General features: G+C 37.8%; 1 protein-coding gene across 1 annotated transcript in view; it reads left to right on the top strand.

Moving 5' to 3' along the window:
* MRPL1 (mitochondrial ribosomal protein L1) overlaps nucleotides 1-23,283 on the top strand; it is a 98,514-nt gene extending 75,231 nt beyond the window's left edge. The window contains exons 8-9 of the mRNA XM_047091808.1: nucleotides 12,363-12,444; nucleotides 23,091-23,283. Coding sequence (XP_046947764.1) covers nucleotides 12,363-12,444; nucleotides 23,091-23,209 — 201 coding nt within the window. The 3' untranslated portion in view covers nucleotides 23,210-23,283. The remainder of the gene's footprint in view (nucleotides 1-12,362; nucleotides 12,445-23,090) is intronic.
* The last annotated feature ends 355 nt before the right edge of the window (nucleotides 23,284-23,638 follow it).

Raw genomic sequence — 23,638 nt, forward strand, 5'->3', positions numbered from 1 at the left:
TACTGACACAAAAGCACAGGCGACAAAAGAGATAAATTGGACTTCATCAAAATTTAAAAGTTTTGTACATCTAAGGACAATATCAGAGTGAAAAGGCAGCCAAATGAATAGCAGAAAATATCTGCAAATCATATATATATGGTAAGAGACTTGTATCTAGAATACATGAAGAACTCTTATACAGTAGTTCCCCCTTATCCGTGGTTTATCTTTCCACAGTTTCAGTTCCCCCATGGTCAACTGCAGTCTGGAGGCAGATGGTCCCTTGATGCACTGTCAGGAGGTCACTGACAGCCTAACACTATATCACAACACCTGTGTCACTCACCTCACTTCACCTTATCATGTAGGCATTTTATCATCCCCTATCATCACCAGGGTGAGCATAGTACAATAACATGTTTTGAGAGAGACCACATTCACATAACTTTTATTACAGAATATTGTTATAATTGTTCCATTTTATTATTGTTCGTCTCTTAACTGTGCTTAATTTGTAAGTTAAACTTTATCACAGATATGAATGTATAGGAAAAAACATAATTTAGAGGTTTGGTATTATCTTCAGTTTGAGGCATTCACTGGGGGTCTTGTTTCCCATGGATAAAGGGGGGCCACTGTAACTCAGTAATAAAATGATAAATAATTCAAAAAGTGAGCAAACGATCTGAACACACATTTTTCCAAATAAGATATACAAATGGCCAATAAAGACATGAAAAGATGCTCGGCATCATTAACCAACAGGAAAATGCAAATTAAAACCAAAGTGAGATACTACTTCACACCTATTGAGATAGCTGTTATCAAAAAAAAAAACCCAGAAATAAGTGTGGGCAAGGATACAGAGAAATCGGGACCCTTGTGCATTGCTGGTAGGGATATAAAATAGTGCAGTTGCCATGGAAAATGACATGACAGTTCCTCAAAAAATTAAACATAGAATTACAGTAGATCCATAGATTCTACTTGTATATACCCAAAAGAATTGAAAGCAGGAACTCAGGTATATGTAGAGCCATGTTCATAAGAGCATTATTCAAATAGCCAAAAAGTGGAAGCAACCCAAGTGTCCATGACAGACGAATGGATAAACAAAACGTATATTCAGGCACACTTTAGAGATTTTGCATGTTCAGTTCCAGAACCACCACAATAAAGTGGAATATTGCAATCAAGTGAATCAAATGAATTTTTTGGTTTCTCACTGCATATGAAAGTTATTTTTATACTATACGTGGTCTGTTAAGGTGTGAAACAGCATTATGTCTAAAAGAACAATTAAAAAATAGTTCATGGCTAAAAAATCCTAACCATCATCTGAACTTTCAGTGAGTTGTAATCTTTTTGTTGATATCAAGACATTCTGCTTTGATGCTGATGGGTGCTGACTGATCAGGGCAGTGATTGCCAAAGGTTGAGATGGCTGTGGCAGTTTCTTAAAACTAGTCAATAATGCAGTTTCCTGCATCGATTGACTCCATAACAAATATAATAATGAAAAAGTTTGAACTATTGTGAGAATTACCAGAATATGACTGAGGTATGAATTGAGTAAATGCTGTTGGAAAAATTGTGCCAATTAACTTGTTCGACATAGGGTTGCCACAAACTTTCAAAATGTAGTGTCTGTAAAGTACAATAAAGTGAAGCTTAAGAAAATGAGGTATGTCTGTATGTACCATGGAATGTTATTCAGTCTTAAGAAGGAAGGAAATTTGACACATGCTATGTGTAACATGTATGAACCTTGAAGACATTATGCTAAGTGAAGTAAACCAGTTGACAAAGGATACTCTATGATCCCACTTATTTGAGGTACCAAGAGCCATCCTGTTCATAGAGACAGACAGTAGAACGGTGATTCACTTGATTGCAATATTCCACTTTATTGTGGTGGTTCTGGAACTGAACATGCAAAGTCTCTGAAGTGTGCCAGGGGATGGGGAAAGGGAGAATGGGGAAAATAGTGTTTAATGGGTGCACAGTTTTAATTTTTTGAGAGAAAGAGAGCGTGAGTGGGAGAGGGGCAGAGGGAGAGAGAGAATCTCAAGCAGGCTCCACGCCTAATGTGGACCCTGCTGCAGGGCTTGATCTCACGACTGTCAGATTATGACCTGAACTAAAATCAAGAGTTAGCTGCTCAACTGACTGAGCCACACAGGCGCCCCTCATTCATGTATGTATGTATGTATGTATGTATGTATGTATGTATGTATGTATGTATTTAAAATCCAAGTTAGTTAGCATATAGTGCAACAATGATTTCAGGAGTAGATTCCTTAATGCCCCTTTCCCATTTAGCCCATCCCCCCTCCCACAACCCCTCCAGTAACCCTCTGTTTGTTCTCTATATTTAAGAGTCTCTTATGTTTTGTCCCCCTCCCTGTTTTTATATTATTTTTGCTTCCTTTCCCTTATGTTATCTGTTTTGCATCTTAAAGTCATATGAGTGAAGTCATATGATTTTTGTCTTTCTCTGACTAATTTCATTTAGCGTAATACCCTCTAGTTGCATCCACGTAGTTGCAGATGGCAATATTTCATTCTTTTTGATTGCCGAGTAATACTCCATTGTGTGTGTGTGTGTGTGTGTGTGTGTGTGTATATATATATATATATATATATATATATATGTATATATACATACATACACACACCACATCTTCTTTATCCATTCATCCATCGACAGGTGCCCTACTTTTAGACAAGAAAGATGGAAAAAGTTCTGGAGGTAGATGGTGGTGAGAGTTGCACAAAAATGAGAATGTACTTAATACCACTGAACTGTATACTTCAAAATAATTACAGTGGTAAATTTTTTGTATTTTCAGCACAGTTTTTAAAAAATTACAGAGGAAAGAAAAGAGGAAAGGTTACATACTGTTATTTATTTGTATGACATTTTTGAGAAGACAAAACTATATAGTGACATATCAGGGTTTGCGAGGATAGCAGTAGCTAAGAGATCACATCAGGAAGTTTTTTCTGTATCCTGTATTATGGTGGTTACTCAATTGTATGTGTGAGTTACAATGTGTGCAACTGTACACCTAAAAAAGGCCAATTTAACTGCTTTTTAATCTTGACATGTCTTTCATATGTATAGAAGTAGTATGTATAAATTTATAACTATTGAAGTCTGAATTTAGTGGAATACAAACATGGAATAGTTTCCTCCATTTTCTTATTGTGCCATGGGTATGATTTCCTTTCTGTGTTCCTTTCCCTGGCACATGAGATAGGTCTCATAGTTTCCAGTGACTGTCAGTAATTACAAGTGCAGTCTGATGCAGTTCAGAACTCTAATCTCCCATGCAAAGATTTCCCTTGCTCAGTTTGGAACCAGGTTTTTATTGTTTATGTGATCTGATGTGAGGAGGGCTTATGAAGTCTTCACTCACAAAACCTCCCACTCTAGACCTTAGAGTTCTGCAATGACTTGATTCACTTCTGAGATACTTTGCCCCAATCTGTTTCTCAGGCCTGACTACCCTGGGGTATTAAGGCAGGAAAGGCACATGCCTCTGTTTATCTGCCTGAATTTGTTGCCCCCACTTGATCATTGCTGCTTCTCTGGCCAGCCCTTATTGGTTTGAGGTCTTTAATACCACATGTTCAGCCCACTAGTCTCCCCTTCTGACAGGTGCCCCCCCATCTCCACAGAGTAGCTTCTTGGAGCCTTGCCTCCCCTCACTTGGCCTGCTTCTACTTAGGTAGGTGTTGATTATAATAGCACCTTTTTGGCGGCCTTAATTGTTGGTATCTTTCTTTAGAATATAGGGTATTAAATGCCTTTTTTTGCTTTCATATTTAGGACCTGATAATCAGTCCTGAAGAAACTTCCAGAAAAGCCCCATGCAACATCTTCTTCCAAACACATATCTAAGCTTACAACAGCTGTTAAAACAGTTGCTAAGCATTTTCCCTACTGTTACTTTAAATGGCAATGCAATTCTTAGCCTGACAAAACATTTTTTTTTTTTGCTTCATCTGCATAGTAGATGGATACGTAGTAGGATACCAAAAATCTCTCAGCACCCAACAAAGCTTTCTGTTAACCAAACAAAACAAAAATCTTTTTCATCGCACAAAAATTAATGGCTTTTTTTGCCCATTCACTTCCTCAAACATCCTTCAGTCTGTCTTCCACATCAGGGGTTTGCAAACTGGCCTGGGGACCATTTCTAGCTCTCCACGTGTCTTTGTAAGTAGCGTTTTGTTGGAACACAGGTGCAGTCATTCATTTGTGTATTGTCTATGGCTTCTTTCTTGCTAAAATAGCAGAATTGAGTAGTTGCAACACAGACTGTTTGGCCTGCAAAGCCCCAAATATTTACCGTCTGACCATTTATAGAGAAAGTTTGCCAACTGTTTTATGCATACCCTTCCTCTAGAATTCTTTGTAAGACATTGATCAGATATACCATTTGTCTGCTAAGAAACATTGTATAGCTTCTCACTGCTCGCAGTTCTAAATAAAATCCTTATCTTTATATTCACATCTCTTTGTAGTCTCGAATCACTACATCAATTTCAAATTTAGCATTTCTTGCTATTTTCAGGGAGGCAGGCTAAAGTCTGGAGTTACCAATTGGCAGCTTACAGGCTGAATTAGGTCCCCAAACTTATTTTATTGGGCCTGGATAGTGGTTTTGTTTTGTTTTCTTGAATCAGCATTTAAAAACTAGATGATATCACAAAGAACTTCAGATTTCTGGTTCTTGACAAGTCGGGGATTCTGGTAACAGTGGACCCACAGCCCTCAGTGTAACAGTTTATTAGTGTCGAGTAGCTTACTATCTCCTCCATATGGAGTGTTGCTATCCACCTCTGCACAGCCTATGTCACACAGGTGTTGTAGACATATGCACTCAAACCTAGGCCTCTTCAATCCTGCACATTACCTGGTCTGGCCACTGTAGGCATTTGAGTTTGAGTTTGCAACCCTAGGCCTAGATATAATGAGTCACTTAATGGTAACCTGTTCTACCTTGTTATCACATTAGCTCATGCTGCTCCTTCTGCCTGGAAGATCCTCATTGTTCCTCAAAACTTTTCATCTTTTAAGACTAACTTAATCTTTAAGCCCATGTATCACCTTCTTTGGGTAGCCTTCTCTGTCAAAGTCCATCACTTCTTCCTCTGTGCCCTTGTAGAACGTTGTTCATATAGTTAGAGTGTCACCTGTGATGTTGTATTTTAGTGACCAGATTCTAAGCTCCCTGAGGGCAAGTTTTGATTCTTACTCATCTTTCTGTTTCTAGCTTCCAGGATGATGATGGACAGAGTGGGGGCCAAGAGAGGGTTGCTGAATGATAGGGTGTAACCACCTAAAAGCTTGGAGGGTAGTAAAGGATTCATTTGGCAGAAAGAAAAATTCATATTTTTCCCACTTAAATGCATATTCTTTTCCATTAAGTATTTCACTTAGTTTCCTCTTTTTCAGCTCTTAGTTTATAACAAACTCCTTTTGTATTTTCCCAAAACTTATACTCCATCTTTCGTAAGAATTACCAACACTTAAAAACTGTGTCCATGGTCACAAGGTAGAGGAAATGGGGTTCAGATTTACATTTCTCTGCCTTTAGAGCTCATGAACATAGCTGCTGAGCCACTTCTTACCAGGGTGTGTGCACTTGGATAAGTTAACAAAGTTTTCCAAGTCTGTTTCTTTTCTTTTCTTAAAGTTTTTATTTATTTTGAGAGAGAGAGAGAGAGAGAGAGAGAGAGAGAGAGAGAGAGAGAGAGAATCCCAAGCAGGCTGATAGCACAGACCTGACGTGGAACTCAGTCCCACCAACCACGAGATCATGACCTGAGCGTAAATCAAGAGTCAGACACTCCACTGACTGAGCCCCCCAGGAGCCCCCTAGGTCTCAGTTTCTAATGGTAAGAGAGCAATTGCAGTAGTTCCTATTTCAAAGGATTCTTAGGAGAAATGAATGAGAATGTTTAATGCTTAGAATAGAGCTTGGCTCAGAGAATTTACTCAATAAATAGAGCTGCTCAATCAATCAATTATTATTATTATTACTTTCCTTAATGTTGTATAGAGGACACACAGATTATCTTCCTTTCGTTGGTTTAGACTGTAAGGAGTCATGGTGATTAAGAGGATTGGCCCATCTGCAGAATCTTAGAACATTGCATTTGGAAGAGATTTGGGAGGCCAGATGTTCTAACAAGTGCTTTCCAAAGGAGCAGTCCTCTTTACAGTTTCCACTTAGAGATGATCATACATTTAGAGGCTGTCAGAACATTTATAGTGACAGTAGTTGGCCACTTTAGGAGGATCATGTGATTGTTTAAAAATCATGTATATGTATTTTGCTTGTGTGTGTATTTTCTTTTTATTCTCTGTAAAAGGTAAAAAATTCAGTCAGACTATTTTCCTACACTGTAATCCTTAGTCTTCCAAAATATTTTAAGACTTACCTTTTGGCTAGCAGTTCTCAAAAGTGTGACTAGGGATCCCTTTTAGCTGACACACTTTTTTCAGAAGCCTTTCTTCTCTCTTTCCCTTTCTTTTAATCAGATAATCCATGAAGCCTGTGAAAGCATAGGGTAATTTTTTTGTGTGCTTGTGTGCAGTTTTCTGGAGTGAGGTTTCATGACCCAAAAAAGTTTAAGAGTCATTGCTTGGGCGGGGCGGAGTTAAGATGGAGCTAAGATGGTTGCATTGTAGGAGGACCCTAGGCTTGCCTTGTCCTCCTTGAACACAGCTAGGTAATTCTGAAATCATTCTGAATACTCAAGAAATTGACCTGAGGACTGATAGAACAAACTCCACAATTCGAGGGAGAGAAGAGGCTGCTTGGAGGAAGGTAGGAAGTGTGGAGACCTGGTTTAGGAGAGAAATGTATCTGATCAAGGGTGCTGCAGAGGGGAGGGAGTCCTGGTTGTGGAGAAAGGCCAGAGAGAGAGAGTGGAACACACAGGGATAAATACAAGAACACTTCCCCAAAGCCATTGGCTGGGAAAAGGAGAGGGGCTGAATTTTGAGTTTTTGCAGCCACTGGGGCTCCAAGACTGGAGTTTTCAAAGGTCCCCAGGCTTGGCTGTAATAAAGACCTGAGGGTGCTGTACTACTCCTGGAGTGGAGGCAGGCAAACAACCCAGGGCAAGCTGTGCAATATGAAGATCATCTAAGGAGTGGGGAGGGACTGTGAGTACATTTTGGAGCGCATCTGTGAGAGGTGGCATTGCCTGTCCAGGGACAAAAGAACTGGTGGGCACCATTTCACTCCCCCAACCCCTCAGCATAAACCAACTTCAGTAAACAGCACAGTGCCAACATTGGCTGCCTAACCTGCTGAACACCAAGTCCCACCCACCCTGCGCTCTGCTGGGGTAAGTTTGCCTAACGACTGGTGCCAGCGGGACCCCTCCCCGAGAAGACCAGCACAAGCCCCCACACCCACTATGTCTGCTGACCATAGAGTTCTGCAAAAGTTCAAGTCTAGTAGAAATGGCATCAGGTCTCTTTTAGCAAGCTGACTAGAGCACACCTAGTTAAAACTTGCCACATTTCTGGCTAAGGTCCAAATGCTCCCCACTGCAGCCAAGGAGAAACTCTGCAGAGAGAGGACTGACCTGAGGGATAGAGCAGCCATAACACAGCAGCAGAGTGCATACAGCACACGCCAGAGACACTTCTTGAAGTGCTAGGCCCTGAAAATTAGATTCCCTCTTCTTCATAAAGCCATTACTCTCAGGATCAGGAAACATTACAGGCTTTCATAATACACAGAAGACAGAGACGAAATGCCAAGATGGAGGAATTTGTCTCAAAAGAAAAAACAAGAAAAGGTCACAGCCAGGGATCTAATACATCTCCCGAGGCCAGGGAAACAAAAGCAAAAACAGACTACTGGGACTTACATCAAGATAAAAAGCTTCTGCACAGGAAGGAAAACTGTGAACAAAACCAAAAGGCAAACTTTGGAATGGAAAAAGATATTTGCAAATGACATACCTGGTAAGGGGTTAGTATCCAAGATCTGTAAAGAACTTCTCAAACTCAACATCCAAAAAACAATCCAGTTAAAAAATGGGCAGAGGATGGGGTGCCTGGGTGGTTCAGTCAGTTAAACGCCTGACTTCGGCTTAGGTCATGATCTTGCAGTTTGTGAGTTTGAGCCCTGTATTGGGCTCTCTGCTGTCAGCACGATGTCCACTTCAGATACTCTGTCTCCCTCTCTCTCTGCCCCTTCCCTACTCTCTCTCTCTCTCTCTTTTTCAAAAATAAATATTTTTTTAAAAAATGAGCAGAAGACATGAATAGACATTTTTCCAAAGAAGACATACAGATGGCTAACAGACACATGAAAAGATGCTCAACATCACTCATCGTCGGGGAAATGCAAATCAATACCACAATGAGATATCACCTCACACCTGTCAGAATGGCTAAAATTAACAACACAGGAAATAGATGTTGACAAGGATGCTGAAAAAGGGGAACCCTCTTGCACCGTTGGTGGGAATGCAAACTGGTGCAGCTACTCTGAAAAACACATGGAGGTTCCTCAGAAAGTTAAAAATAGAACTACCCTTTGATCCAGCAATTGCACTAGCTGGTTTTACCCAGAGGATACAAAAATACTGATTTGAAGGGATACATGCACCTGGATAGTTACAGCAGCATATCAACAATAGCCAAGTTATGGAAAGAGCCCAAATGTCTATTGACTGGTGAATGGATAAAGAAGATGTGTACATACACACACACACACACACACACACACACACACACACACAATGGGATACTACTCAGCCATCAAAAAGAATGGAATCTTGCCATTTGTAAGGATGTGGATGGAGCTAGAGAGTATTATGCCAAGTGAAATAAGTCAGTCACATGTGATTTCACTCATTTGTGGAACTTAAAACAGGTGGGGCAGCTGTGTGGCTCAGTAGGTCGAGTGTCTGACTTCAGCTCAGGTCATGACCTCATGGTTCATGGGTTCGAGCCCCACTTTGAGCTCTGTAGAGAATGCTCAGAGCCTGGAGCCTGCTGCTAATGCTGTGTTTCCCTCTCTCTGCCCCTTTCCTGCTCATGCCCTGTTTCTCAAAAATAAATGTTAAAAAAAAAAAATTTAAAAAGAACAACAACAGATGAGCATAGGGGAAAGAAAAAGAGAGGCAATGCAGAAAACAGACTGTTAACTATGGAGAACAAACTGAGGACTGCTGGACTGGAGTTGGGGGGGGATGGGCTAAATGAGTGATGGGCATTAAGTGAGGGCACTTGTTGAGATGAGCACTGGGTGTTATATGTAAGTGATGAATCACTAAGTTCTACACCTGAAACTAGTATTACACTGATGTTAACCAATTGGAATTTAAAAACCTGGAAAAAAAATTGTTGCCTTAGACACTTTCATGAATACAGTTTGCCTTGCATACATCTGCATCTCAAAGGGATTAAAAAATGGTCAGGAACAGCAGATTTTTAGTTTCTCATAATTGTAGAAACTCATGAAGACAGGTTAGGAATTGCATGGAAAGATGAAAATCTGATAGTTAAAGCAAAGAGAGTCACAGAGTTCACCTCCACCCAAACATCTTTGGTAAATCTTCCTTCTAGTCTGCTTAGGGAATTATTTCTGACATAATACGGGAGGGATGTTAAGCAGAAGTAGGATTCAGAATTTTCATTTCTTGACACCATGTGTGCTACAGAATGAGGAATAACTGTCTTGCCCTATAGTAAACAGTCTTTAGCTAAACATAGATAGTATTGTGACTATTAGATATTCAAATACACACATATGCACATATGCAAATACAGTGCTTACCATAGTCAAGGTCCACCAGTCCCATTTTTTTTTCTTTCCTGCTGAACCAAGTCTTATGCTCTGATACTGAGAATCTAACAGATAATACCATCTCCTCAAAATGGTTCATCCTTGCCTTTTTGCATGAGAATATTGTATGAGAGCACCATGGAAGTGCAGAGTAACTGAGATATTGGTAGAAAAGCTTGCAAATGTTGCTTTCCTGAGTTCTCTCTAGATTACTGTCAGCCCAAGTACATTTCCTGTGCTAGTTTTGATAAAATTCATGCATGCATACATTTTTTTTTTTTTTGGTCCATAATTATCTTAGCATCAGTAGCCAATTAAGTAATCATAGTTAGGGATGCGTGGGTGGCTCAGTTGGTTAAGCCGACTTCAGTTCAGGTCATGATCTTGCGGTTTGTGGGTTCGAGCCCTTTGTCGGGCTCTGTGCTGACAGCTCAAAGACAGGAGCCTGCTTTGGATTCTGTGTCTCCCTGTCTCTCTGCCCCTCCCCCACTCATGCTCTCTCTGTCTCTCTCTCAAAAATAAATAAACATTAAAGAAATTAAAAAAATAACAAGTTATTATGTAAATCATATATATAATATATAATATATATTTCATAATATATATATAATTTTTCATAATTTTGTGTAATATCTAAAAGAAAAGGTAAAATGAAGTGTTATGGTTATAAATATATTTTAAAATTCCACAGAGGATACAGTACTAAAGATTAGAGGTGCTAAAATTTGGACAAAAATGTAAACTATGTTTAAAAACCTTTTTACATATTTTAGAACTTAATGAAATCATTGAAGGTATCCTAGTTCTGAAAGTTGCTGAGGAAGTCTTTGTTTTGTATTTCTAAAGCACATGTTGCATTTGTGTAGCATTTTATTTTAGCTTACTGTAGGCAGTATAAGTCTACAGAAAGTATAGTTGAGTTTAGTGTATTATAGATAGTATAACAATGTAGAGCATAACTTAATAGTTATTAAATAGTAAAAAAAATATGTTGGACATCTTGCTTTTTCTTGTATCTATTACTTTCCCAAATTTAAGGTAGCTGTAGGTCTTTAACAAAGGGTGAATGAACTTACTAGAGCTGTAACTGTTACTTCAGTGGATGATAAAAAGGACAATTTGATTAATGTGGAGAATAAGGTTTTTGTTTTGATTTAAATTTTTTTTTAATGTTTATTTTTGAGAGAGAGAGAGACAGAGTACAAGCGGGGGAGGGTCAGAGAGTGGGGGAGAGACAGAATTGGAAGCAGGCTCCAGGCTCTGAGCTGTCAGCACAGAGCCAGATGCACAGCTTGAACTCACGAATGGCGAGATCATGACCTGAGCCGAAATCAGATGCCTAACCGACTGACCCACCCAGGCACCCCATTTCTTTTAATTTTTTTCAATGACTGATTTGATTTTTAACATAGCAAATGTAAGGTGCCTTTTCTGCCAGTGAACTACTTGATTCACTGCAGATTAAAATCTGTAAGTTCTGTGGACTTCAGAAGGTGAATTAAGCATTGCTTGATTTTTTTTTTCCTATTAGAACTCCCACTTAAGGATTGGCATAAAGTGAAAATTCCTCCAATAATGTCCAAACCTTCTCATTTAGAGTTTGGTTTTGCATCATGTTCAAGTGAATGTCAAATAAATGTTGTCTGTTGGTAATGAGAATAATTTTTTCATGAGGAATTCTCTTTATGCTTATTACCCAGCACATTTCTTGCAATGGTCTCAGAGTCGTTGGAAAACAGAAACCTTGCTTGAACTTGAACTGTTACCATGTGATTTTTGCCAGTTATGCTATTATGAGTTTTACACGAATTTTAAAAAATTGATTCATTTGACAAAGCTTAAAATCCTTTAAACACTGGGATGGAATATAACTAATTTAAGTAGTGTATTTTAGAAGAGTAACATGCATTGAATTTGAATGATAAACACAGGGACTTTACAAATTTAGGAGCTAGGTTTTGGAGTTTTATGAGTAGTGCTTGTTCAGTATATATTTACTTACTGTAATTTTTGTTGAGTAGTGGGGTAATTATTACCGCATAGAGTGTTACCATAGCATACTGAAAATGTCTCTGTATCAGATATGTGATGTGTGAGTGTGTGTGTTAAGTAGTTTTATTTTGTATTCCTGAAAGCATGAACTTCTAAACATTTTCTTAGTTTCCTGTAAAAGTAAATTAATAAAAAAACTTCAAGAGGAAATATCACTAATTCCTTGGGAGTAGGGATCAGGGGATGGTATATTCTGTCTCAGGATGTGCTTTGGGGAAATTACTTGGAAATTAAGGAGTTTCAAGTAGAACAACTTCAAAATACTTTACTATGACATGTTCCATAAGATAATTAAGTCTTGACATGTAAGGACATGTGAATGTAGCATTCTAAAAGAAGAGTTACAGAAACTTTTTCTTCCAGAGTAAGGTCTTTTAATAGTTCGCATTAGTTGAATATTTGAAAGACACTGCCTAAAATAAATACTGATGCAGTTACTAAAAGTTGTATTGTCTTCTCACTTTCACATTATTAATGTTATATATCCTTTTCTTTCAGCTCGATATGCCAAGTGACCAGATAGTGGCAAATCTGCAAGCAGTTATCAGTGAAGTTTGTAAGCACAGACCCCTCAGTTTGGGTGAGTGGTTTGCTTGGGTAGACTTGCCTATAGCTCTGTGTTTCTTTAGAAATGTAAAATATTGGGGTGCCTGGGTGGCTCAGTTGTTTAAGCATCTGACTCTTGATTTTGGCATAAGTCATGATTTCATGGTTCATGGGATTGAACCTTTCATCAGGCTCTGTACTGACAGCATGGAGCCTGTTTGGGATTCTCCCCCCCACCCCGCCGCCCCCACCCCCTGCCTCTCTCTCTCTTTCTCTCAAAATAAATAGATAAATAAACTTTAAAAAAGTGTAAAATACTAAGAAAACAATCAAGCTGATACGCAAGTACAATATACAACAGCAGTAGTATTTTCAGGGATTAAATAAATAAAATTTAATTCTCCAAAGGATTCCTAATTACCTTATTAACATGTTGCTGTAGTTGTTTGGATAAGAGACCTCTTTAACATGAATAAGAAACATATCATGAAATCTTTGTAAATTCCCACATTATTTCTATCATTAAATGTAATAAACTTTGAAAGAAAACTGTAACTGATCACCTTAAACTTACAGTAGTGTTAAATAGAAACTAAAATCATTTATGAAATATTTTGAGTCTAGACCATTCACTTTGTCACTGGCATTAGCAATTGTCTTTCTTAATCTTACTTACATTAGAAAAGAACAAAGTTTTTAATTATGTCCTGAGAGACATTTCTTACAAACAGTGATTCATGGAGAGCAGTGAAACTTGATTGAGATATGAAAGCTGTTTAATAGGCTAGGAACACCTACAGTGTCCTTATTATTCCATTCTGTGCTGTGCATAGTCTGTGCATATTTCTCTCCTGGCTGGTTGCAGCCAAAAAAAAGGGTTCATTACACTATAGACTCTTCATTTATAGACTTAGCCTTATAGGACTCTGTCAGGTTTAGTTTTATAACCAAGTGTATAATTAAAACACAATCTTAAGCTATTTTTTTTATCTCTTTGGGAGTTAAACACACTGGTGAATAAATACCTCATTTGTTAATTCTGCTGTCATAGATATGGCCATAGTACTTAGTAATTGTATGTGTACGCATTCTTATATTCCACGGAGCAGTTTGATTTCAGTATAGGATCTTCTGAGGCTGTCACAGGAGTGGAATGATGGACAGTAAATCTCAAAAACCAATGTATACTCTTTTGTCATTTTTTTAATTGAAGTGTGATTGACCTACAATATTGTTTTACTTTCATGTGTACAACGTAGTGATTCAACATTTGTATATGTTGCAAATTGATCACCACATAAGTCTAGTTACCATCTGTCACCATACAAGGTTAATAGACCATTATTGACTGTATCCCTTGTGCTGTACATTACATCCCCATGACTTATTTATTTCATAATTGAATGTTTGTATCTCTTGATCCCCTTCACCCACTTTGCTCCCTCCCCCATACCCTTCCCCTCCTGGCAACCACCACTCTGTTCTCTGTATCTATGAGACTGGGTTTGGTTTGGTTTTGTCAGTTTGTTTTGTTTTTTCAGAGTTTACTTATAAGTGAAATCATTGATATTTGTCTTTCTGACTCATTTCACTTAGCATAATAATACCCTCAAGTCCATTAATGTCACAAATAGTAAGATTTCATTCTTTAATATGTCTGAATAGTATTGTAGTATTCCGTTGTGGTGTGTGTGTGTATGTGTGTACCCCCCATCTTTATTCATTCATGTATAGATGGTCACTTAGGTTTTTCCGTATCTTGGCTATTGTACATAATGCCACAAGGAACATAGGGGTGCATATATCTTTTGATACTAGTGTGTTCATTTTCTTCAGATCGATACTGAAAAGTTGAATTGCTAGATCATATGGTTGTCTGTTTCTAATTTTTTGAGGAATCCCCATACTGTTTTCCAGGGTCTGCACAAATTTACATTCCCACCAACAGTACATGAGAGTTCCCTTTTTCTCCACATCCTGGCCAACACTTGTTATTTTTGATAATAGCCATTCTGACAGCTATGAGGTGATAACTCATTGTGGTTTTAATTTTCATTTCCCTGGTGATTAATGATGTTGAGCATCTTTGGTGCCTGTTGGCCATGAAATGGGAAAATGTCTAGATTCTCTGCCCAATTTTATTTTTATTTTTTTTTCAATATATGAAGTTTATTGTCAAATTGGTTTCCATACAACACCCAGTGCTCATCCCAAAAGGTGCCCTCCTCAATACCCATCACCCACCCTCCCCTCCCTCCCACCCGCCATCGACCTTCAGTTTGTTCTCAGTTTTGTTTTTTTTTTTTTTTCAACGTTTATTTTTTTATTTTTGGGACAGAGAGAGAGCATGAACGGGCGAGGGGCAGAGAGAGAGGGAGACACAGAATCGGAAACAGGCTCCAGGCTCTGAGCCATCAGCCCAGAGCCCGACGCGGGGCTCGAACTCACGGACCGCGAGATCGTGACCTGGCTGAAGTCGGACGCTTAACCGACTGCACCACCCAGGCGCCCCATGTTCTCAGTTTTTAAGAGTCTCTAATGCTTTGGCTCTCTCCCACTCTAACCTCTTTTTTTTTTTTTCCTTCCACTCCCCCATGGGTTTCTGTTAAGTTTCTCAGGATCCACATAAGAGTGAAAACATATGGTATCTGTCTTTCTCTGTATGGCTTATTTCACTTAGCATCACACTCTCCAGTTCCGTCCACGTTGCTACAAAGAGCCATATTTCATTCTTTCTCATTGCCACGTAGTACTCCATTGTGTATATAAACCACAATTTCTTTATCCATTCATCAGTTGATGGACATTTAGGCTCTTTCCACAATTTGGCTATTGTTGAGAGTGCTGCTATAAACATTGGGGTACAAGTGCCCCTATGCATCAGTACTCCTGTATCTCTTGGGTAAATTCCTAGCAGTGCTACTGCTGGATCATAGGGTAGGTCTATTTTTAATTTTTTGAGGAACCTCCACACTGTTTTCCAGACAGGCTGCACCAGTTTGCATTCCCACCAACAGTGCAAGAGGGTTCCCGTTTCTCCACATCCTCTCCAGCATCTAGTGTCTCCTGATTTGTTCATTTTGGCCACTCTGACTGGCGTGAGGTGATATCTGAGTGTGGTTTTGATTTGTATTTCCCTGATGAGGAGCGACGTTGAGCATCTTTTCATGTGCCTGTTGGCCATCTGGATGTCTTCTTTAGAGAAGTGTCTATTCATGTTTTCTGCCCATTTCTTCACTGGATTATTTGTTTTTCGGGTGTGGAGTTTGGTGAGCTCTTTATAGATTTTGGATACTAGCCCTTTGTCCGATATGTCATTTGCAAATATCTTTTTCCATTCCGTTGGTTGCCTTTTAGTTTTGTTGGTTGTTTCCTTTGCTGTGCAGAAGCTTTTTATCTTCATAAGGTCCCAGTAGTTCATTTTTGCTTTTAATTCCCTTGCCTTTGGGGATGTGTCAAGTAAGAGATTGCTACGGCTGAGGTCAGAGAGGTCTTTTCCTGCTTTCTCCTCTAGGGTTTTGATGGTTTCCTGCCTCACATTCAGGTCCTTTATCCATTTTGAGTTTATTTTTGTGCATGGTGTGAGAAAGTGGTTTAGTTTCAATCTTCTGCATGTTGCTGTCCAGTTCTCCCAGCACCATTTGTTAAAGAGACTGTCTTTTTTCCATTGGATATTCTTTCCTGCTTTGTCAAAGATGAGTTGGCCATACGTTTGTGGGTCTAGTTCTGGGGTTTCTATTCTATTCCATTGGTCTGTGTGTCTGTTTTTGTGCCAATACCATGCTGTCTTGATGATGACAGCTTTGTAGTAGAGGCTAAAGTCTGGGATTGTGATGCCTCCTGCTTTGGTCTTCTTCTTCAAAATTCCTTTGGCTATTCGGGGCCTTTTGTGGTTCCATATGAATTTTAGGATTGCTTGTTCTAGTTTCGAGAAGAATGCTGGTGCAATTTTGATTGGGATTGCATTGAATGTGTAGATAGCTTTGGGTAGTATTGACATTTTGACAATATTTATTCTTCCAATCCATGAGCATGGAATGTTGTTCCATTTCTTTATATCTTCTTCAATTTCCTTCATGAGCTTTCTGTAGTTTTCAGCATACAGATCTTTTACATCTTTGGTTAGATTTATTCCTAGGTATTTTATGCTTCTTGGTGCAATTGTGAATGGGATCAGTTTCTTTATTTGTCTTTCTGTTGCTTCATTGTTAGTGTATAAGAATGCAACTGATTTCTGTACATTGATTTTGTATCCTGCAACTTTGCTAAATTCATGTATCAGTTCTAGCAGACTTCTGGTGGAGTCTGTCGGATTTTCCATTTATAAAATCATGTCATCTGCAAAAAGTGAAAACTTAACTTCATCTTTGCCAATTTTGATGCCTTTGATTTCCTTTTGTTGTCTGATTGCTGATGCTAGAACTTCCAACACTATGTTAAACAACAGTGGTGAGAGTGTCTCTGCCCAATTTTAAAGTGGATTTATTTATTATTTTATTGAGTTATATGAGTTCTTTATAAAATTTTGGATATTAACCCCTTATCAAATATGTGATTTGCAAATACCTTCTTCCATTCACTAGGTTGCCTTTTTGTTTTGAATGCTTTCCTTTGCTGTGCAGAGCTTTTTAATGTAATGTAGTCCCATTTGTTTATTTTGTTGTTGTTGTTGCCCTCTGGAGTCATCCAGAAAACCTACTAAGACCGATGTTGAGGGGCTTACCACTTGTGTTTTCGTGTTTTATGGTTTCAGGTTTTACCTTCAAGTCTTTAATCTATTTGAATTAATTTTTGTATGTGGTAGGAGGTATTGATTTCCTTCTTCTGCATGTAGCTGTTCAGTTTTCCCAACCCCATTCATTAAAGAGGCTGCCCTTCCTCTGTTGTGTATCCTTTTATGTTGTAAATTGGCCATATATGTGTGACTTTATTTCTGGGTTCTCTATTTTGTTCCATGAATCCATATGTCTTTTATGTTAATTCCATATGGTTTTAATTTACTGTGGCTTTGTAGTATAGTTTTGAAATCAGGAAGCTTGGTATCTCTGGCTTTGTTCTTTCTCAAGATTGCTTTGGCTGTTCAGGGTCTTTTGTGGTTCCATACAAATTTTAGAATCATTCGTTCTGTTTCTGTGAGCAGTACCACTAGAATTTTGATAGGGGTTGCTTTGAATTTGTAGACTGTTTTGGGTAATATGTACATTCTAACAATATTAATTCTTCTAATCCATGAGCATGGAATATCCATTTCTTTGTATCATCTTCAGTTCCTTTCATCACCATCTTATGGTGTTCCATGTATTAAGTTTTCACCTCCTTTATTAAATTTATTCCTAGGTATTTTGTTATTTTTGATGCAATAATATATGGGATTGCTTTCTTAATTTCTTTCTGATAGTTTGTTGTTAGTGTATACAAACAACTGATTTTTGTTTATTGATTTTGTATCCTGACACTTTATTGAATTTGTTCACTGGTTCAAACAGTCTTTTCGTGTAGTCTTATGGCTCTTCCTATATATGATATCATATCTTCTGCACAAAGTGACAATTTTACATCTTCCTTTTCTATTTGGATGCCTTATTTTGGTCTTGCCTGAATGCTATGACTAGAACTTCCAATACTATGTTGAATAATAGTAGGGAGAGTGGGCATCCTTGTCTTGTTCCTGAGCTTAGAGGAAAAGCTTTCAACTTTTCACCATTGATTATGATATTATTTGTGGGTTTGTATATGACCTTTATTACGTTGGGGTATGTACGTTCTCTCTTTAAGCACTATGTTGAAAGTTTTTATTGTAAATGGATGTGACTTTTGTTGGATGCTTTTTCTGCATCTATTGAAGTGATCGTATGATTTTTGTTTTTCATTTTGTTAATCTGTATTACATTGATGTGCACCTATTGAACCATCCTTTCATCCTGGAATGAATTCCACTTGATCATGGTGTGTGATTCTTTTTATGTATTTTAGAATTTGGTTTGCTAATATTTTGTTGAGGGTTTTCACATACATGTTCACCAGGATTATTGGCCTGTAATTTTCTTCTTTTTTTGTTGTGTCCTTGTCTAATTTTGGTATCAGGGTAATACTGGCCTCATAAAATGAGTTTGGAAGCATTCTCTCATCTTCTTCAGTGTTTTGGGGAGAGTTTGAGAAGGCTAGATACTAAATCTTTGAATGTCTGTTAGAATTCACCAGCTAACCTGGCTAATCTTGGGTTTTTGTCTGTTGGGAAGTTTTTGATTACTGATTGAATCTGTTTGCTATTATAAGTCTATTCTGATTTTTCTGTTCTTCCTGATTCAATCTTGGAAGTTGTTTGTTTCTAGGTATTTAATAATTTTTTCTAAGTTGTCCAGTTTGTTGGTATGTAATTGTTGATAGTAGTCTCTTATGATCCTTCGTATTTCTATGGTATCAGTTGTAATTCTCTTTCATTTCTGATTTTATTTATTTGAGCCCACCCTCTCTTTTTCTTGGTGAGTCTAATTAATGTTTGTTAATTTTGCTTATCTTTTCAAATAACAAGCTCTTAGTTTCATTGATCTTTTCTATTGTCCTTTTATTCTCTATTTCATTTATTTCCCCTCTGATATTTACTATTTCTTTCCTTCTCCTAACTTTGCATTTCATTTGTTTTCTTTTTGTAGTTACTTTCTGTTTAAAGTTAGATTGTTTATTTAAGATTTTCCTTGTTTCTTGAGGTAGGCCTGTATTGCTATGAACTTCTCTCCTTTAACCGTTTCTGATTTATCCCATAGGTTTTTGTATGTTGTATTTCTGTTTTCATATGTCTCTAGGTATTTTTGATTTTTCCTTTTTATTTCTTTGATGACTCATTGGTTGTTCAGTAGCATGTTATTTAATTTCTAATGTTTTTGTGTTTTTTTCCAGTCTTCTTGTAACTGATTTCTAGTTTCATAACATTGTGGTCAGAAAAGATGCCTGATACTATTTCAATACTCTGAGGGTTGCTTTGTGGCCTAATCTGTGATATGCCCTGGAGAATGTCCCATGTGCACTTGACAAGAATGTGGTTTTTATTTTTTGTTTTTGTTTTGGATGGAATTTTCTGTATAAATATATTAAGTCCATCTGGTCTAATGTGTTGTTTAAGGGTGATGTTTCCTTATTGATTATCTGTTTAGATCATCTATCTATTGATGTAAGTGGAGTGTTAAAATCCCCTACTATTGCTGTCTCTCCTTTTAGGTGTATTAATATTTGCTTTATATATTTTGGTGCTTCTATGTTGGGTGCATAGATATTTATACATGCTATATTTTCCTGCCAGTTTGACCCTTTAATCATTATGTAATACCCTTCTTTGTCTTTTATTACAGTCTGTTTTAAAGTATTTTTTGTTGAATAAATTTAGCTACATCAGCTTTTTGTCAGTTTGTTTCCATTTGCATAGAATATATTTTTCCATCCCTTTACTTTCAGTCCTTACTTCTGAGCTGAGTCTCTTATAGGCAGTGTATAGATGAATCTTGTTTTTGTTTGTTTGTTTTTTTAAATCCATTCAGCCACCCTGTGTCTTTTGATTGAAAGATTTAGGGGTGCCTGGTGGCTCACTCAGTTGGGAGTCCAACTTGGGCTCAGGTCATGATCTCATGGTTTGTGGGTTTTGGCCCTGCATTGGGCTCTGTGCTGGCAGCTCAGAGCCTGGAGCCTGCTCCAGATTCTGTGTCTCCCTCTCTCTCTGCCCCTGCCCTGCTCGCACTCTGTCTCTCTCTCTCTCTCTCAAAAATAAACATTAAAAAAAATAAATAAAAAATAACAAAAGAAAGATTTAGACCATTTATGTTTAAAGTAATTATTGATAGGTATGTACTTATTGCCATTTTGTTAATTGTTTTCTGGCTTTTTTCCTTGTTCCTCTCTGTTCTTTTCTTTCTGTCTTTCCTTCTGGTCTTAATAATTTTCTTTAGTGTTATGTTTAGATCCCTTTCTCATTTTCTTTTTATATTGCTATAAGTTTTTTTCTTTGTGGTTACCGTGAGGTTCACATATACCATTCTGTGTATATAACAGTCTGTTTTCATCTGGTAGCAACTTAATTGAAACTCATTCCAAAACTCTACATTTTTATTCCATCCCCTGTGTTCTATGGTTTTGATGTACATTTTAACACTTTTTGATGTCATTAACTAATTAATATAGGTTTAATTTTATTACTTTTGTCTTTTGACTTTTATACTGGTTTCATAAGTGCGTACATGCACTACTTTTACAATATACTTACATTTTCCAGTGACATTTTTACTAAGTATGTTTTCTTGTCATTCATTAGCACTACTTCCTTTCAGCTTAAAGAATTCCATTTGACATTTCTTGTAGGGTTGATTAAATGATCATGAATTCCTTTACCTTTTTCTTATCTGAAAAACTTTTTATCCCTTTTCCTATTTTGAATGATAACCTTGCTAGGTACAGTGTTCTTGGTTGTAGATATTTTCCTTTAAGCACCTTGAATATGTTCTATCAGTCACTTTTGCCTGCAAAGTTTCTTCTGATAAATTTGCTGATAGCCTTATGGGGCTGCCTTTGTATGTATCAAGTTGTTTTTCTCCTGCTGCTTTTAAGATTCTGTCTTTAACTTGTGACATTTTAATTAGTGTGAATCTCTTCGGTTTCATCTTATTTAGAACTTTCTGACCTTGGATCTGGATGTCAATTCCCTTCCTCAAGTTAGGGTTTTCAGTTATTTTTCTCTTTTTTATAAGTGTTCTGCCCCTTTCTTCTCTTTCTGGGACCCCTATAATGAGAATATTACTCTGCTTGAAGTTGTCCTCTGTGTTCCTTAAGCTATTTTCACTATTTAAAATTCTTTTTTCTTTTTGTTTCCTTCTCTGAGTGAGTCCATTGCTTTGTCTTCCAGGTTGCTGATCTGTTTCTCATTCAGTCTGCTGTTGAGCTTCTCCAATGTATTTTTCAGTTCACTTATTTTATTCTTCAGTTCTGTGATTTTTGTTTGGTACTTTCATATATTTTCTGTCTTTTTATTGAAGTTCTCCTGTGTTCATCCATGCTTTCCCCCAAGTGAGCATCTTTATGACTGTTACTTTGCTCCCTTTGTCAGGCAGATTACTTATGATCATTTCATTAAGGTCTTTTTCTCAGGTTCTGCCTTGTTCTTTCATTTGGAACATATTCCTCTATCTCCTAAGTTGGCCTGATTCTGTGTGTTTCTATGTATTGAAACAGCTACCTCTCCCAATCAGGAGTGGCCTGTGTACAAGATTTTCTGTGGGGCTTAGAAGTGTAATCCCCCAGCCACCAGAGCCTGGTGCTCAAGGTATCCCCTGTGTGGGCTTCATGCACCTGCCAGCTGTGTGCGGGGAGGGTGGGGACGGGTGTGGGGTACTTGTCTGTCTATGGCACGGGTATGGTAGGAATGAGGGGGTGGGTTGGGTCTCAACTGGCTGCCTGTGCAACAGGCTGCCCTATTGGGTGGGGTTGCTCACCTGGTTGGTTGCAGTTTGGCTGCCCCACAGCAAGGTTGCCCACCAGCTGTGCTCTGGATGTGGCATGGAAGGGGGGCAGAGCATGCTCGGTGGCGCTGATAGGTTAGAGTAGGATTGCCAGCATGGCTCCTGCCAGCACTGGCATTAGCAAGGTTGAATGAGATGGCAAAAATGCACTCTTATCCCCAAAGAAAGTTTCAACAGGTTTCTTCTTTCCAGCAGTTGTTTTAAGATTAATAAGTGGGTTTCCTTCACATATGGCCTAGTGCTTTTCACACTGCTTCTTTTGCACCAGGTTGTGGAATGAGTTTATGTGTGAGCCCTTTAACACTGAGTTCCCTGTTCTTTCCAGTTCTGTGGTTCTCTTGGATGCACTCTGTTGGTTTCCAAAGCCATATGTTTTGGGAGCTCATCTGTCTGATACAGGACACAGTGGTTGGGGTGCCTAGTTTGGGGAACAAAGCCCTTGTCCTCAGGGAAAAGTTTTGTATTTTTGAGATCCCTCCCGATTTTCGGTCGCCTTGCCTGGAGTGGGGTTTTTGCAGACAGTGTTGTCTCTGCCATTCCTACTTGTCTTGATGCAGCCCTTTTATCCTTTGTTGTGGAGATACTGCTCATCTGGTTTTCAGGACTTTTTCGAGGGATTTATTCCATATGTAGCTGTAGATATGCTGTGTCTGTGGGAAGAGGTGAGTTAAGGATCTTCTTATGCTGCCATCTTGAACTGTCTCTATCTTGCTTTGCCATTTTAAATGAAGTCTCTTAATTGTTCTTATGAAAAGCTTTTTCATTTTTAGGGAATTTTACTAAATGTTCAGTAACACAGAGATAGCATCTTGATATTTCAAATAAATATTTAGAATATTGCCATCACATGTAAATATCACCACCTGCTCCCTTCACTTTCGACTTTGCAGTAAAATAAATTCTAGGTGATCATCTTCTGGAAGAGAGAAATGAATTATTATAGATTATGTAGTTTCAAGGGTAAATCTCTAATATGCTGGAGTTTCTTTAGTTTGTCTTCTACTCTAGAAAACAAATGATCTTGTGTTCCTTATATTTCAAAATCTTAGTTCAGTAATATCAGTACTTTTCAAGTGGAAAATATAACATGAGTTATATAAGGTTTGTTGTTGTATGTTTATATCTGCTCATTATGTATCTGTGGAGTAAAATAAAAGTTGATTCTTGTCTTTGTTTCCAGGACCTTTTGTGGTACGAGCTTTCCTTCGTACTTCAACAAGTGAAGGTTTGTTACTAAAGATCGAGCCATTGTTGCCTAAAGAAGTAGAAACCAAAGAAAATAACAAAGAAGATGCCTAAAAATGTTACATTATGAAATTATTTTCAGTGGATTAAGAAGCAATGGAGACAATTATAAAACTGTATAATTTCTACATTTGGTGTCTTGTTATTTCTTAATCATCATACTTGATTTTAACACTTGGAAAAATCTTACAACACTTTCAGAAATAAGAAAAAATTTTCTCTGTCTGAACCTATATTAAATTGTCTTCCTTAGAATTTGGATTCTGCACGCTGGTAATTGTAGCAGAAATTTCTAGCTTAATAACTTTCCCTTGAGAGTCATACCATTCTGAGGGAAAAGTAATATTCTCAATTTTCATAGGACAGAGAATGGCAGAGTCATGAGCTATATCCTAAATACGTCTATTTTCTATGGAAAAAATATGGAAAGTGTTTTTTCTAAAAATTCTAAATATCATTTGTGATAGCATGCATATAGAAAAT

This window comes from Lynx rufus, unplaced genomic scaffold (assembly GCF_022079265.1).
Source record: "Lynx rufus isolate CCGP_SWC_20201006 ecotype Redwood Valley unplaced genomic scaffold, mLynRuf1.p SCAF_3, whole genome shotgun sequence".
In the NCBI taxonomy this organism is placed as follows: Eukaryota; Metazoa; Chordata; class Mammalia; order Carnivora; family Felidae; genus Lynx; species Lynx rufus.